Here is an 18,694-nt window from a genome sequence, read left to right as displayed (position 1 = left end):
TTCAACAGGCTTGAATAAAACTGTGGAGATGCAAGACTTTTATTTTACCTCAAGATCAGAGACTGTCTCAAGCAAACAGAAAACCCCACACATTTAATTCTACATGAGTTACACAAAAACCCTAAGCTCAAATTCTGCTTAGAATCGGACAAGTTGCATCACTGTTAACTAATTTACAAGAACAATACAGTTTGTCTTCATGACATTATAGCAGAATTACAGAACATTACACTAAACATATTTAATCGTTTAATGCACAGTTTAAAGACTAGAAAGATTGATTCACATTATAAAAAGCTTTAGTGTGCAATCTAGTTATGCACCTTTTATGCTCTATGTATACTATGTACATTTGAATATTATTTTATTTACATGAATTGAGAATAATTACCCATACAAACAGAAATCAATTCTGCTAAATTACTTTCAGATCTAAAGCTTTTTAATCTACAATTCATTAAATTATGTTTGTAACAAAAGAATTCAAAGCAGCATGTTCTGTAAACATTTAAGAATGGCATGCCATTCATCACGGAATATCTTCAAATGATTCTCGTTCATAACTCAAAAACATGATTAGTCTTTCTGGTAGAGGAAGAGCACTGATGTGACATAGTCTTTGGACGCCCAGTCGTTGACGAATCTTGAGTCTGCACAGATGCATCAGTGTGCAAGGAAGAACTGAAATAGAGAGTGCTTGGGTTTCAGGTTTTCATTTGTAGTTCCATTAACATGTAAAAATCTATTCAGTTTTCAGATGTCAATAATCAGCCAAATGAAGAGTTTATAAAGAATATATTACCTGATCTTTCTTTAATATGGGCCCAATCTTTGTTGCTGTCTAGATGTTCATTTATTCTAAAGCAGAGTTTAACGTGACCCACATAGTCAAGTAACGTGTTTATGATGGGTCCCACCCAGCAGCTGACTGAGGGAGTAGAGATGATCTCACAAAACTGTAAAAAAAAAAGAAAAAAAAAAAGAATTAATTTTATTTGAAAGCAAATAGTAAATGTACAAATGAATAGTATAATAATGATTGCATACAAAAATATATGCAATATATTATATATATATTATAATATTATATTAAAATGTGGAAAGTATAATATATATATATATATATATATATATATATATATATATATATATATATTATACTTTCCACATTTTAATATAATATTATGTAATATTATTTTTATTTAAGTTATTTTGACTGGAAAACAAAATCTATACCTCAACACAGTATTCTGATGCTTCATCATTTAAATAATACATTGTTTCTCGCCCATTTCTTGTCCATTGTCCTTGTTTAATGGGGGGATGAGGATTACTTCCATATTGACAGGTAAAACATGATTGTGCATCGCAGCCATTGTCCAGTAGGCACTTCATCATCAACATGAACCTCAAACAAAAAACCAAAGCTGCTGGGAAGCTGGTAGGATGAGTTGGCAGCATGGCATTAACATTAGCACCGTGCTTCAATAGTAAGGCCACCATTTCCATACTTCCTATCCTTACAGCCACTAACAAGGGGTTGAAAATATCCAGGTTTGGATCAGCACCGGCTTCTAACAGCATAGTAGCTGCCTCAATGTTGCTGTTTGCCACAGCTGAGTACAGAGCTGTGCTGCGATGATCTTCATACATTTTTGACCAATCATCGGACATCTTCGAGTTGACATCATATCCAGCATCAATTAATATTTCTAGGACGCTATCTCTGTTATTTTCTGCAGCAAAATGAAGAGAACTGATTCCGGAGGACCTCACTTTGACCATGCTAGTTCTAGGGATTAGCATGGCGACAATTCTGAGGAGGATAAGAAAGGGAGAGATTTATTTCTTCATGAATAAATCAATAATTCATTAAAAAAAGAAAGGATAAAACCATGCAGATGAACCTTACTAAACACATATGTACTGTAAAGGATAAATCTAGTGACAATGACTGGTTGACTGTATCTTTCTACTGATTACACGGCTACACACCAAATAAATAAATACTTGGACATGGGATACTAATTTGATATGCAATTATTTTATAATTTTACCTATAGGTTGTATTATGTATCTGCTAAGAAAAACTAGTCCATTACAATGTACAAAACATGATAATGTTTGTTGAATCCATCAGTTCACAATATTTCAACATTATATTTCTTCTAATAATCACTGTTAACAGTAGAATTTCTAGTGAAAAACTACATTTCCCATGATACTGCAAAGAAAGCTTCAACAATCAGAGAATCACTAAAAGCGAGTCAAAAGAACAATTTTGCGCTAGAACTCTCCCATGAATGACTGCAAATCTCCTTTTGTTCTCAAAATACGTGAATATATATGCATATTTTGTAATAAAAATATTTTGTTTCTGTATATAAAATCATCATATTATATTTTATGTAATTTGCAATGCTTCATGGGATTGTAGTTCTTTCCCCTAATTAAGTACACAGACTTTGTGTTTGTGTCTTAGTAAATATTTAAAAGTTTGTAATGTTGTGCTTCACCCTATAGCTGTTATTTTTTGCTCTATGGTCTACTCTGACTTTAAGACCACTGAATTCTGTGATTAAGTATTTCAAAGAGCTGTGTAATAAGGAATCATATGAAATTAACTGTTATTTACTGTAGTAGGCCTACTAACCTGTCATGGCCATTCTTTGCTGCAACATGAATAGGAAGTAATCCAGTTTTATTGGTTACGTTAACATCAGCGCTTTTTGACAAGAGGATCTCAACAGCTTTAGCATGACCATTCTTACAGGCCTCAAACAATGCGGATGCATCATCATTTGCCTGGGTATTTACATTACCCCCTAAAGAATAGATCACTAGATTAATGCTATTAGAATAAACTTAAGTACTTAATTCGTTAAAAAAATTCTTACCTTTATATATGAGGTAGTTAAGCACTTCAACAGAATTACACTGAGCAGCCATAAACAGAGAGTCAATGCCATAAATATTTCTGGCGCACAGCTTTGCCCCTGCTTTTATCAACATCTTAGTGATTTTTAACTTTTTGTTCCTCACTGCTTCATGTAGTGGAGTCCCACCTTGAACACAGGCTTTGGTTGGTGAAGCGCCAAATCTCAAAAGAAGCTCCACTATAGCTTCATTAGCTTTCTCGCATGCTGTAAAAATCAAGAGGGATTGTTCAGAACTCTTCCAACCTTAGTTATTGAGAGATATATCATGCTAAAATGTTTACCTTTGTACAATGGCGTCTCCCACTGGTTATTTGCAAGGTTAGGATCAGCTCCTTGCTCCAAGAGGTGCTCGACACAAGAAAAATGCTTGCGACACACAGCCAGCATGAGCGGCGTCTGACTTTTGTTTGTTTGTTTGTTGACTGTTTCTGGTTTGGCTGTGGGAGAGATGAGATACAGCTGTGATTTTGATGAATGGGATTCTGGACTGGACATAATAAGAAATTCATTCATTCATTACCTTTGAGCAAAATCTTAAGGCACTTGACACTGCCATAGTATGCAGACTCGTGAAGTGGTAACCAGCCATCTTTATTCGGTTCATTGAGATTTTTCGATTCGGAATGAATGATGTCTTGTAGCGCTTTTACATCCCCTTTCCAAATGGCAGAGAGAACAGGGTCTAAATCACTGGAAGAACAAATATGCAAACAAATCTTAAGAGCAAGAATCTGAAGAGTTACATTCTTATGCCAGTAGGTGGCGATAAGTGATGAGTTATGAACAAGTCACTTTGACTCATTTGTTCAAAAACATCAATTCCATTCAGGAAGGGAACCATATGTTGTGTCATTCAGAAACGTGGAGGGAATATTATGGCTATGGTCTGAACTGTAAGTTAATCAATATTAACCTGGGCTGTATTTTCAGAAAGCATCATAAGCCTCAGGACCATTGCCACCAGTGGTCTCTGCGTTCAACTTAGGTCACAATGCTTTTGAGTAATGCACCCTGTTCACTGAACTGTACAAAAGCAATAGGACTGTCACACAATCGTTCTTTTGGTCAGCATATCAATACGGCTGTGACTAATCAGTCGTTGATATTCACAAAAACAGTACTCACACACAAATTGAGTCAAATTTGTCATGCCACTCACTTCATATACTCCACTGTGACCTGCAGGTTTCCATTGTGCCTTGTCCAAGCAATCACCTTGTCTTGGTCCTTACTGAAGATACGATTATGAACATTTCTGTAAACGTTTGCACTCTTTTTCTCACTGAAAGGAAGGCAGCAACAAAAGTTAAAATAAAGGTTCTTTGGCATCTATGGTTCCATGAAGAACCTTTAACATCCATGGAACCCTCCCTTCCCACAAAAGGTTCTTTATAGTCACGTATGTTTTCGTAATTTTTCCGCACAGAAAAAGTTTAAAGTGAAACTTCTGACATTCTTTTAAAAGAAGACTGCGTAATAAGGTATGATATCTACTTGATGTGATTGAGAGGAGGGACGATACGGAGAGAGAATGTCTGTGACTTTGCAAAAAAAAAAAAACACGTTTTTAGAGACCAAAAGCATTAATTGCATGACAAAGCCTATTTGAATACAGTTAGAATGCCTCTATAATTTAAATAATGAAAGAAAACACCCCGTGTGAGTTTTTTTTTAAATATATTTTTATACCTTTAGGATAGGATATAATTAATATCACACAAGAATCAATATGTGTGCGTAATTGCAAATGTTTAATACATTTTATACAGCAGCTCAACAGACAAGAAATTAATTGAATGAGTTAAACTTTTCCTGTTTTGCAAATGCAATAGTTCCAAACAAGGAGCTGAGCTGTTGTGCATTTCAGAACAATACTGCAGTGTATCTTTCTTGAATGAATCTGTTTTTGAAAGACATTCAACTTGCTTCGAAAGAATCGTTTGATTGAAGGATTCAGTGAATCATTCAGTAAAACAGACACTTACTGGGGGTTTTAGTGTCATTTTTATTTGTCCATGACAAGCCTAAACCAGCACAAAAACACATTAAGCAAAATATTAATAATTGTTACTGACAAAAATACCCCCTTAAATATAAGATAATTTTTGTCAATATCGCACACTCATAAATAAGGGGCATAAATTAGGTAATCTAGCATACAGACACATTGATTGTGTGTGTATATGTATGTGTGTGTGTGTGTGGATGCTTTGGTTCAACCTACAAAAAAACTTTAGACATTGTGGGGCTATTTCAGGCCACACAAGGAAAACAGCTCATAAACCATAGTTCATAGCTGTTTTTTGTTTTTGTTGTTGTTAAATAAAATGTAAAAAAAAATTTGACAAATGTTGTAGTGATCTATTATCACAGGACCACCCTCCCCACCATCCCAATTCAACCACTGTTTATAGTGGAAAAAGATTCTTAAGATTTTAAAAACTTCTCCACACTAATAAATAAATCAATTTAAGAACTGTTCAAGAACTGTTTCTTTTGGTTCTTCTATGGCAGGGGTGTCCAAACTGTTCCTGGAGGGCCCCTGTCCGGCAGAGTTAAGCTCCAACCCTAACTGAACACAGCTGAAGCAGCTAATCAGGGTCTTCAGATTCACTACAGACATCTAGGCAAGGTTTGAGCTAAACTCTGCAGGATGTTAACCCTCAAGGAACAGAACTGGACAGCAATATTATATGGCATTGCTGTGAAAACACCTTGTTCAAACCTTTATTTTTAAGAGTGTAGTTGTAACAGGGGGAAAAAAAATCACCTGGGAGGGTTTGCTGGGTTAGGGTTGGATGGCGGTCCTTGTGTAGCTATGGGGTCAGCTGGCTGCATGTGGGCATGCACTTGTTGATTCCGCCATGGAGTTAAATTTGTATCAGCTAGACTTCGTTCAATAGCTATCTGCAACAGCTGTTCTTGAGACAAGTGTGCATAGGCACTGAAGTCCTCAAGTTCTTCTTCGGTTGTCCTTGAAGCAGCCATTGTGACCCTGGCTACTGCCATTTTGCACCTGATTGTAAAATGCTCACAAATTAGAAAACTAATAAACATTCAAATAACATAGTTCTTATCAATTACACAAACTGCCAAAACAACACATTAATTAAAAAAAATAAATAATAATAATTAAAGTAGTTATTTAAAATATCAGGTAATTTTCTTGTTTCTGCCATTGATCAGTAAACATTAAAAATTCAGATTTCAATTGTAAAAAAGTTCCCTTACAAGTCTTAACATCATCACTATAATTCATAACTGCTGTCATTGAGTAGTTCACACCTACCTTTCTACAGTATTCAATAATTGTATGTTGAATGTGGTTCATTTGGATCTTCTCCTTTCTCTGTAAAGCAGTTGATGCTGTGTGCTTTATGAAGAGTCTCTGAGAGGTCTTGATTATATATCACGGTGTAAACAAACTGACTGCCTTATAAATATATTTGCTTAGGTTGCATAATATTCATTAGAACATGTCTAAGATGTGACATGACCTTCCTTGCAAATGGTTTAAGAAACAGGAAGAGCAGGGGATCTGTTGTAAAATTGGTCAAATCACTTTTCCCCTGAAACTAGAAAACCACATTTAACCCTGAATTTCTATAAAAAATAATGTGTAAATTATAATGAAGGTATAAATCTTGCTGCACTATTCTGTATTCTTTCTTGTATCTGGTATGGAACATTAAACTTGCTAAAATACACTATTCTGTAATGATTTACATTCTGTCCTATAATGATAAATAGAGCTTACTACACACTGTTTTTTGCTATATCATGCATTATTTACATAAGTAAATATCATTATGTGGTCTGATGCTTGTGACCTGATATTAAGAGACAGCTGTCTCTGAATGCTGGCGTGTGCTAGAAACCTCTCTGTGACACAGTCAACATCTCAGATGTTTACATTTCATACATCTTGTTCTATTAAATGACTTATGTGTTTTCATCTGTAGCAGTGTGGCAATGAAGGTCTGGAGCTTCAAAATAATGCAAGTAAAAATTAAATCTAAAGGTATATAATCTAGATATGTTAATAATGCATGTTTGATCCAAACATGCAGTTCTGTCTGTATATTGGTGGCATTCTATGTAGACAAGTTCTTTGGTTTTGTCTGTGCTTAGGAGCTGAACGTTTTATCCTTTAACACACCCTAAGTTTAACACATTCAGAACATTACAGCTTTCATACCTCTCATTGACCAAATTATCACATTGTTTACTGCATTATGGGCAGAATGATGTATTATTTATTGATTCATTTATTTCAGTAATTAATAAAATCTAAATAGTCATTCACTTATACCATAAGCAGTTTGTGTCTTGTTTTATTTATTTTTTTCTCACTCCGGCTGAAAGAAGTGTGAAATTTTAAGCTTCAATGCATGAAATGAATTGTACAGACTCCCACTGGTCCCTACCACCATCTAGTTAAAATATGTCATATACAAATATTTCCCTGTAAGATATTTTGATTCACATCATCACTATTGTAATTGTTTTGTTTGTCACCTTTGCAAAATTTTCACGTATTTTGGATTAATTTTTTAAATATTTTTGCAAAGTACTCTTGGGTTTTTCGCCTGATCGGAACTGAACCAGTGCAAGAAGATTCTGTGAAAAGTGATTATCAACGATTATCAAAAAAAGTTTAACTTTCATCTCACCATCGCAAAGGGACGCCAAAACATTTGAAAGAGGCAGGGCCACTTTTACTAAAATAGCTATAACTTTTGAATGGATTGAGATATCGTCGCGAAACTCAGAACACTCATGTAAGAGCTCGATCTGAGATCACATTTAGCTTGACCACTTGGTAGCACTATAAGTTGGAAAAACCATAAAAATGGTTATAAATACGCAACCATTACTCCGATAAACATTAAAATTGGTATGAAGTGTCTATGTCCAATGTACCACAAGATTTTATAAGGATATTTGCGCATCTAAAAAAACATGACTGTTAATGGCCAATGAATTTTGAGCATGTGTTAAGCTTTCTACTTATGCACGATTTTAGCAATCTTAAAAGGTCATTTCAAATCACACTGTACGACATGGGTCTAATAAACTTGGGTATGACATGTATGAAGACTGTACGATGATGTCGTATCAATGACACAACTGTTTCACAATGTTTCTGGCTTAAAACAAGGTTAACGAAGGTCGATCGGAAAGAAACTCAGTGGGCCTGTTTGACCTTTGGTGGCAATAACAAATTTTCAAGGGTGTAAACAAGTGTTTATTGCAGTGGTTTTTCACACATACATGTAATGTTTGTATAATCTGACTTACCTTCTTGTTCTGAACAACTTTTCTTCTAGAACCACTACTGTCAATCAAATAATTTTTTACATAATTTAAAATATGTAAAAAAAAAAAAAAAAAAAAAAAAAACACTTTTGCAAACTAGTACTAGGTTTTTCGCTCAATCTTGAAAAAAAAAAACACTGCAGTACAATTCTCTTGACTCTCTAGGTCAATAATTATAAAAAAAAAAACTTATAATATTCACAAAACTCTTGAAAGCCTAAAAAAAAACTCAACTTTACGAAACTTGATCCTAAGCAATAAGTGATTCTAAACAAGCATGCTAAGTTTTATGTAGCTCGGACCAAGGGTGGCGCTATAACAGTCATAAGCATTAAAAATCATAATATTTGTATGGCAAGTTGTATGGCAAGTTTATATTTATTATATTATGAAATGATTGATTTAGGTGGTTACGGGCTTGCTAAATAATATGTAAGGTCTTTTTTCATATGTGCTTAAATGCCTTAAATTGCTTGAACCCCAATAATCGCAGCTTGCAGCTATATCTTTCTGTTATAGTAACATTTTATCAGTGTTGGATAACTTTGAGCCTGATTATTAGTGAGGACCTACTCAGTTAGATGGAAGAGTAGTTCACACATGTGTGAAGTCATGACCGGACATTAAGTTTGATATATTTAGAGTGGCATACAGATATTTTCAGATATCTGAGACTGCACATGTTGAGATTTGGATATGTACAGTTGACCGTTGTCAGTCTAGCAGTGATATGAGGAACTTACATCAGGGGGCTAAGCTTGGATTCTGTGAGATCCCAGTGGTAAGGAGGCTAAAGTGTTCCAGTTGGCCTGATATAACCTGTTATCCAAGAGGGATAGACAAGGATAGTGAAGGTCTCTGGAGGCCACACTAGCATCTAGTTCCTTCACACAGGCTTGTAGCCACATGTGCTTATAAATAGGTCTGTTTTATGTGGAAATAACCTGATTCCTGCATGACTTCTATAAATCGGAGTTAATGATAATTCAGTAGACATTTTACAGACTCAATTTTGGCTTTTGAAGACCACGTTTTAGTACTTGGCCCTTGTGCCATTTTTTTTTTTTTTTTAGAAATTGGAAGAGCCCAACTGAGGCTGTTTTACAGAAATACATAAATGATATTCAGTATAATGAGCCCTGCAGCAAACTGCCCATCCTTTACAAAAATGAACTGCAGTATAATTGCAGTATTATTTTAATCTAAACAGGAAAACATGTAGTTTTGTGTAGTAATATGTTTCTCTGCTACACAAACTTTGAATACTTGAAGTACACTGTAGTGTAACTGCAGTACACTTTGACTTCCCTATAATTTAACTAAATGCATTGCACATAAAGTTTATTGTAGTGCAACTGTAGGATAGGGTACTATATTTTGTAGTTCAGTGCAAAACAAGTTCAGATAAATAGGTTAAAACTATAGTACTGGTACAATTTAGGTATAGTACTAGTATAGCACAACCTAGACTTTAATCGATCATGTATCCGGTGCTAGATAACTAACTAGTAAGTGTCAGTGTCATGTTACAGTGGTTAACATTGGCATTTAGCAAATGCACCCCATCACTATATCCACCTATGAAAAACTCAGAAGTGAGCTCAAAGTTGGTTTGGACAAATGGAACTTACCACTGTGGGAGTTTCTTTGGGCAGTATCTTCATCTGTCCATGTCTGCTTCAACTTAGCAGACAAACCCTTGAAGCAAATAATAAGTTGTTCATGGGAGGCGAGAGCTGTTTGATGATAAATCATGATAAAATTCCCCACAGTTATTATTACTTTTCATCTTTTAATTATCATTAAAATTGTATTAGATTACCGTGATTTGAACAACTCGCGATAAATACATACAGTCATAAAGCACAGTTTTCAATAACAGTCTCACGTGCACACAACCGCAGAGCAGTTTTGTTTTGAGTGAAAACATGGCGGAAAAGCTGGGAGGTTTTAAAAGAGTACTAAGGAAATTATACAAATTAATATATTAATTAATTAATTATATGAATGTACCTCTGAAGGTTCTGGCTGTCTTCAGAAAAGATTTGATGGAATTTTGTTTCCATCTTTGCTCCATGTTATACCCAAACGCAGCATTCTTAATAGCAATACTGCTTTGTCCACGAAGGTTACAGGAAACAGCTGCTTTTCTATAAGTGCCACCTGCTGTCAGTGAGTCGATTTACAGAGACTTATATTTACATTCAGTCTGTGTGTAGTTTCTGTCTGTTTTCAAAGCTTTATTTGAACATTTACATTAGATATTTGAACATGCTATTCAATTGTTGTTAGTCAAGTTGTCCTTTAAAATCCAAACATCATTGGTAATTGTGACGAGTGGGGCGGGCCGAGAGCTGTGGGAACAGATCGAGGCCAGTGGAGTAATTGGAAATGAGCGACACCTGTGCCACTCACCAGTCTTGAGTCCCACGGAGGAGCTCCGGAAGGATAAAAAGAGGAGTTACGACAGAGGACCAGGCCTAAATTTTATTTTGTGTTTTGGTTTTGTTTGTGTGCGGCAGTCGTCGGCGAGGGGCTATCGTGCTGTTTTATGTTTATTTTGTAATTAAAGTTTTATTTAAATGTCCGCCGGTTCCCGCCTTCTTCTTACCGTACTACAAACGTTGGTAGCATTACAGTAATGTTATTGTTTTAGTGATTATGCAAACAGAAGTCAATTTATTTGCTGTTTAAGTGATTTATGTGTCGGTACTTTTTGAACATCCCCAGCACATTTTAACAGTACTGTGATAATACTGATAACCGTGATAATTCTGGTTGCTATAACCGTGATAAGAAATTTTCATACCGTTACATCCCTACTGTAGACTCAAGAAGCTGGGGAAAATACAACATATATATTAATATATAACAGTGAATATTCTATTTAATTCAACAGTTCACACAGTGAACAGTAAAAACAAAACAAAATCTGTAATCAAGTAGCCTAAAGTTTTTCCAAACCTTTAAAGACCTTTAAAGAGATATTTAAAGAAATTTTACAGATGTATGGCATCTCCGCTGAAAGTCAGAAAACATGTTCATGTTTCAAAAAGTTAGTCACAGACAAAAACATTGCAAAAGTAATCCATATGAATTGAGTGGTTTCTTCCAAGTCCTCAGAAGAAACTCGCTCTATCTATATGACTTAACAGTTTTAACTTGAAGTGTGCTGGTTCCAGAAATGCAGGTATAAGGAATAAGTTTAGTCAACTCAGAGTATATTCACGGTTATCACACAAGACATACTCAACAGAGCAATGTATAGACAAGTCACCATGGAAACCAATACTAAGAAAAAGTGGGTCATGCTGCTTCTTTCTTCTTCTTTTGTTCACTGGTCATTTACATAGGGTGAATTCCAGATGGAAGTAAGCATCCCTATACCCTACTCCCTTTGAAAGTTGGAGACCTTGAAGTGTGTGTGTTGTGTAGGGTATATGGCATTTATGTCTTGTATAAGCATTCGGAACTCACTTGGCGAAGAGAATCACTGACTAAATGTTACCTTACTATGCTGTGTGTGCGTACAGCATTCAGCACTCCATCATTTGTTGCAAATAAATATTTATTACTAATATTATTTCATTCAAATATTGTCTAATTGTGTCTTATTTACTAATTAAACATTTTAAAACTGATCTTGCATACACTGCCATCTTAAAACATTTCTATCACTGATGAAAAATATTTTGTCTTACATTAAAATATACTAATTTAATTAGCCTGTTCTATTTATGTTTGTATGTGAACTAGAAATCAACCCCAACTTTACTTAAAAAAACCATTGCAAGATCACATGATCACAAATCACTTCCGTGAAGTGACAATTGCATGTTCCCTTCACTAACGGACTTCCGGAGGGCCCTTCATGAAGGGATTCAGTTGTTCACTTTTGTTTGCAACGTCCCTACAAATGTTACCCTTCCAAAAGTGCCCTTCGAGGGTGCCAAAAAGCAGTTTGGAATTTGCCTGTAACTTATTCGCAGCTTCTTATTGAAACTATCTTTTCCACCTTAAATAATGTCATGCTTAGGTGTTTGTAGCTTCTTATTCATGCTCAGTTTAGGGGCTATGTGGTTTTTCTTTTTTTATGGTCTGTGTGTCAGGTGCAAGTACAGAAAATCCAAACGCAAAAGGTAGCCTTCAATAATTACAGTCCTTTATTATAACAAAAACAGCCGAAGGTAGATGGCATAAAAATAGAACAAAAAACACTCGCCTTAAACTTGACTGAAGAGCCTCTGCCAGGCGGGGCAGCGCAGAACAAAAACTCTCTAACAGGACTCGAAAAGGAGAAGGACTACTCGAGTGGAGAGAAACTCCAGATGGCAGAAAGAACAGAAAGACCAAACGCCAGAAATAGACTGGAGTAATTAGACAAGACAAGACACAGGTGAGAGCGCAAAGCAGCGAGAGCGCTGATTGCGATGAGCAACAGGTGAAGACAGAGCGCAAACAGGTGTGCGCGCACTGAAGTGAGAGCGAGAGCGAGAGCGAGAGCGAGAGAGAACGAGACCCAGATCCTGACAGTACCCCTCCCTCAAGGAGCGCCACCCAGCGTTCCCAAGGGATGGGCCCGGCGAGCCCGGTAGAAGTCCTCGATGAGCGAGTGGTCCAGGATGTCCTGAGCCGGAATCCACTGCCTCTCCTCAGGACTGTAACCCTCCCAGTCAACCAAGAACTGATGGCCACGCCCCCGAGGATGAACATCAAGTAACCTGCGAACTCTGTAAAGGGACTCCACTTCGTCAAGAGGAGGAGGGGGAAGGGTGGGGCGGGTGGGGGCGTGAATGACAGGTTTGACACAGGACACGTGAAATACAGTATGTACCCGACGTAACTGGCGAGATAACCGTAGTTTGATTGCCACCGGACTAAGAATCTTCAAAATAGTAAAGGGACCGACAAAACAGGGCATAAGCTTCTTAGAGCCCTCGCGAATAGGCAGATTCCGGGTGGAAAGCCACACCTTTTGCCCACATACATAACGAGGGGCTTTAACCCGGCGACGATTAGCTGCCCTACAAGTGCGCGCTCTAGTAGAACATAACGCAGATCTCACCCTCCTCCAAGTGCGCCTACACCTTGATATAAAAGCCTGTATGGAAGGTACGGAAGTCTCAGGCTCCTGGGAAGTAAAGAGCGGAGGTTGGTACCCGAGGCAGCCTTCAAAAGGGGATAACCCAGTGGCCGACGAGGGTAGGGAATTATGGGCATATTCGGCCCAGGACAGCTGATCGCACCAGGAAGCCAGGAAGCTACGTAACTTACGTCCGAGGATCTGATTGGTTCGCTCAGCCTGCCCGTTGGTTTGGGGATGGAATCCTGACGACAGACTGGGGGAAGCCCCAATCAGCCGGCAGAATTCCCTCCAGAACAAAGAGGCGAATTGCGGTCCTCTGTCCGACACAATGTCCGAGGGTAGACCGTGAATCTTAAATACATGATCAACCATTATCTGGGCAGTCTCTCGGGCAGACGGTAGTTTAGGAAGCGGAATGAAATGCGCGGCCTTAGAAAAACGATCGACCACAGTAAGAATAACCGTGTTGCCGGCGGATGATGGAAGACCGGTGACGAAATCTAAAGCAACACAGTGCGGAGGAATAATCACCTCCCTGGTCGAAGTCTCCTTTGAGGAACCAAACTGCCGTGAGAGGGCATCGGCTTTAAGGTTCTTAGACCCGGGTCTAAACGAAATTGAAAAATTAAAACGACCAAAAAATAATGCCCAACGGGCCTGACGAGTGTTAAGTCTCTTGGCGGAACGGATGTACTCAAGATTACGGTGGTCAGTCCAAACGATAAATGGGACATAGGCTCTCTCTAACCAGTGTCGCCACTCCCCAAAGCTAGCTCCCGATTACCCACATCATAATTGCGCTCAGCCGGAGAAAGACGAGAAAAAAAGGCACACGGGTGAACCTTGTCATCAAGGGAAGAATGTTGCAAAAGAATAGCCCCAACTCCCACGTCGGAAGCGTCAACCTCGACTATAAATTGTCTTTCAGGGTCCGGGGTGACTAAAATAGGCGCGGAGGTGAATAATCTTTTGAGTCGATCATAAGCCACTTGCGCCACCTCAGACCAAACAAACTGAGATTTAGTCGAGGTGAGGGCTGATAGCGGAGCGGCTACTTGACTAAAGTTGCATATGAACCGTCTGTAAAAATTAGCGAAACCTAAAAAACGCTGGAGCGCAACTCGGGACTCTGGAATGGGCCAATCGAGAACTGCCCAAACCTTCTCGGGATCCATGCTGATGCCCTCAGCCGAGACCACCGATCCCAGGAAAGTGACCGATCGAGAGTGGTACACGCATTTTTCAGACTTGACAAAAAGACGGTTCTCTAGTAATCGTTGTAAAACCCAGCGAACGCGTTGAACATGAACCTCGAGTGAGGGTGAGAAAATGAGGATATCATCCAGATACCTGAATACAAAGATATTTAACATGTCCCGCAGGACGTCATTGACCAAAGCCTGAAATACAGCGGGAGCGTTGACCAGCCCGAACGGGAGAACACGGTATTCAAAGTGACCAAGGGGGGTGTTAAACGCGGTCTTCCATTCGTCCCCCTGCTTAATGCGGACAAGATCAACCCTCGATAATCAATACAAGGGCGCAAGGACCCGACCCTCTTTTACACAAAGAAAAAACCTGCACCAGCAGGAGAGGAGGAGGGAACAATAATCCCAGAGTCGAGAGATTCGGAGAGGTATCGCTCTAAAGCTTCTCGTTCGGGTGCCGAGAGGGAATACAATCTACCGCGAGGAGGCGTAGTACTGGGAAGGAGGTCTATGCTACAGTCATAAGGCTGGTGAGGCGGGAGGGAAACGGCCCGGGAGCGACTGAAAACTGCCCGCAGATCATGGTACTCCTCCGGGACTCCAGTCAGATCACCTGACTCCTCCTGAAAAACAGAAACAGAGGAGGGGACAGGGATGGCAGACATTAAACAATTAACATGACAAGAAAGACTCCAAGACAAGACTGTTCCCTTGACCCAGTCAATATGAGGATTATGCTGGACTAACCAGGGATGTCCTAACATAATGGGGGTATAGGGGGACTGAAAATTAAAAAAGAAATAGTCTCTTGATGGTTTCCTGAGATAGTGAGACTCACCGGACCGGTGACACGATGAACTCTAGACAGTACACTACCATCCAGGGCAAAGACGGTGGTGTTACCCCTCAGGTCCGCTAGGGGGATGTTGTGTTCCTGTGCCAATCTCTCATCAATAAAGTTCCCCTCAGACCCCGAGTCAATCAACGCGGAACACTCCACAGAGGAGCCCTTCCAACGAAGAACCGCTGGCAGAGTGGTCCGGAACTTGGGTGGAGAGGATGTTACAGCAGCGCTCGCCAGTACTCCCCTGTCTACTGGCGAGCTCTGGCTTTTACTGGACACGATGCTGCGAAGTGACCCGCCGCCCCACAGTAAAGGCACAGTCTGTTGGAAATGCGACATTGTCTCTCATCTGGCAGGAGACGAATGCTACCCAGCTGCATGGGTTCTGGCTCAGGTCTAGTCATAACAGCAGGCGGCTCACGAAAAGGGGCAGGAGCTGCACGAGCCCGTCGCCGTTACTCAAAGCATCTATCCAGACGAATCGCCAGCTCAATCAGTTGGTCGAGTTGAATCGGTGCGCCGCGGGCGTAAATTTCCTCCCTCAGATCCACATTCAAACCCTCCCAGAAAACGTGCGACCAAGGCAGGCTCGTTCCACCTTCATGTGGTGGAAAGGGTGCGAAACTCTATGGCGAAGTCGGCCACCGTTCTCCTCCCCTGGCGGATAGTGGTGAGAAGGCGTGAAGCTTCGCGTCCGAAAACTGACTGGTCGAAGACCTTAATCATCTCCTCCTTAAATAGTTCGAAGCGGTGGCAACAAGGAGACCCAGCCTCCCAGACGGAGGTCCCCCACTCCCGAGCGCGCCCTGTCAGCAGGGAAATTACATAGGCGATGCGGGCACGGTCCTCCGCATAAGTCTGAGGCTGCAGGGACAAAGCAACCTCGCACTGTGTTAGAAAGGCTCTACATTCGGTCGGCTCACCGGCATAACATGGGGGATTGTTCACACGGGGTTCAGGAAGAGATGAGCGACTCGGAGCGGCTGGTGATACTGGGTGAGTATGAAGAAGGCGAGACGACAGATCATTAACCTGTGCAGCCAAACTCTCCACTGCGCCCCTGGCAGCAGATAATTCCTCTTCGTGACGACCCAGCGTAACTCCCTGGATCTCGACAGCAGAAAAAAGACTCCCCCTTCACTGGATCCATTATGGTCTGATTATTTTGTCAGGTGCAAGTACAGAAGATCCAAACGCAAAAGGAAGCCTTCAATAATTACAGTCCTTTATTATAACAAAAACAGCCGAAGGTAGATGGCATAAAAATAGAACAAAAAACACTCTCCTTAAACTCGACTGAAGAGCCTCTGCCAGGCGGGGCAGCGCAGAACAAAAACTCTCTAACAGGACTCGAAAAGGAGAAGGACTACTCGAGGGGAGAGAAACTCCAGATGGCTCTTCCCGGCTGGGGACAGGAGACAGGGCACACTAAGGCGAATGCTGCTACACAAGACAGGACAAGACAAGGTTATGGTAGACAATCACACAACGGCATAGCTCACACAATAATCCGACCCAGAACAGAGAGAACAAACGCCAGAAATAGACTGGAGTAATTAGACAAGACAAGACACAGGTGAAAGCGCAAAGCAGCGAGAGCGCTGATTGCGATGAGCAACAGGTGAAGACAGAGCGCAAACAGGTGTGCGCGCACTGAAGTGAGAGAGCGAGAGCGAGAGAGAACGAGACCCAGATCCTGACACTGTGTTGCTTTTGTGGCTGTTTTTGGAATAAAAGAATAAAACATTATTTTAAAATGCAAATAACATGGATAAATCAGCAAAATTGGACATTAAAGATGTTAAGGCACATTACAGTATTACTTAATTACAGAACGTGCCATCCGCACAACTTAGGGACCACAGTTTTTTTTTTTTTCACGCTTTTAGGCATCCTGTTACTATTGTGTCTGTTTTTAGAAAAGAATAATAAACTATTTTAAAATGTAAATAACACCAATATATCAGTGATATTGACTGTAGGAATATTAAGGCACATAAAATATCATAATTCTTTAATTATTGCATATGTCATCCTTAGAGTAATGAATCAACTGTATTATTGAATCAACTGAATTAGAGATAATGCTAGTTCCAGCTTGGATCGTCTTTAGAAGACTTCACATGACCCAACACCTTTAAATAGATGACACCTACCCTCCAAAGACTCCAGAACATCAACTCTGGATGATTATACAAAATGATCAAGTTGTCATTGCTTTAAAATGCACATTTATTTTGCTTAAATGCATATATGATATTTGTAAATACTTTAACTTATAGTATTTTCCACGTCATATCTGAAATCATCTCATAAAAGACTATTGTGGTGTTTTGCATTGAAACATGCATTTTCTTTAAAGCTGCTTTGAAACAACGTGTAATGCATTATGTTAATAAATGTGAACTGAACTGAATTGAAAGAGCCATTGCATTGTTGGTTATTGTACTGTTTTGAAGTCATGGACACTGAAAATACAGTTAGAAGAGCCACTGCAGTATTGGCCCAATTTGAGGTGTTATATCTCAGGTGACACTCAGAGTGTGTTAAAGGTCATAGTGGGTCTTAATCCCAAGGCCCTTTACTTTTACCATGTAAAATTATAAACATTTTTCCTGTAGCATTTTTAAGTTATGGACCCATACATTTGAGAGATATGGTAATACAATAACAGAAGAGTTTCCATTATTGGCACTATTGGAGGCACTCTATCTCAGCTGCTTTTGAGGGTGCCTTAAAAGTTTCACTGTGGCCTTATTCCCATAGGCACTTGACTGTCACCAAGCAAAATTATAGGCATTTTGTAAGTTATGGACCCATAAACAGACAATGTGACTTTACTGCAGCTTGGAATTGAGCTGCTGGCTTCATCTGGTTTGAGGAGAACTGGTTCCCCAACTGAACTGGTTTCTTCCAAGTTTTTTTCTCTGTTCTATCACTGTTGGAGTTTTGGTTTCTTGCCGCAGTTGCTTATGGCTTGCTTAGTTGGGAACACTTAATTTCCAATGATATTATCGACTTGATTGGACAGATACTATTTAAACCGAACTGAGCACGATGATGACGTCACGAAATTCAAAGATGAACTGCTTTTAACTGAAAATGTAGTGTTTCATATTGTCATTTTGCATTATTGACACAATGTTTTCCTAAATAATGCTGTATAGTTGCTTTGACACCATTTATATCTGTAACAGGTGAAATTGCATTATTGGCCCGATCGCAGGCACTATATCTCAGCTGCCTTTGAGGATACGTTAAAAGTTCCACTGGGGCCTTATTCCCAGGGCACTTGATT

General features: G+C 39.3%; 1 protein-coding gene across 1 annotated transcript; it reads right to left on the bottom strand.

Annotated features, from left to right (window-relative positions):
- Positions 1-27: 27 nt before the first annotated feature.
- Positions 28-6,343, bottom strand: LOC113062899 (ankyrin repeat and SOCS box protein 2-like). Its single transcript, XM_026232961.1, has 10 exons — positions 6,229-6,343; positions 5,710-5,955; positions 4,099-4,221; positions 3,460-3,629; positions 3,221-3,376; positions 2,898-3,143; positions 2,654-2,825; positions 1,237-1,816; positions 803-956; positions 28-681 (listed from the first exon to the last, which is right to left on the bottom strand). Exons 2-10 carry the CDS (start codon positions 5,946-5,948, stop codon positions 530-532), a joined length of 1,992 nt encoding a protein of 663 aa, XP_026088746.1. The 5' UTR covers positions 5,949-5,955; positions 6,229-6,343; the 3' UTR covers positions 28-529.
- Positions 6,344-18,694: the final 12,351 nt, after the last annotated feature.

This window comes from Carassius auratus, chromosome 45, assembly GCF_003368295.1.
Source record: "Carassius auratus strain Wakin chromosome 45, ASM336829v1, whole genome shotgun sequence".
Lineage (NCBI taxonomy): Eukaryota > Metazoa > Chordata > Actinopteri > Cypriniformes > Cyprinidae > Carassius > Carassius auratus.
The sequence above is the reverse complement of the archived record's forward strand: the minus strand, read 5'-3'. Positions and strand labels throughout refer to the sequence as shown.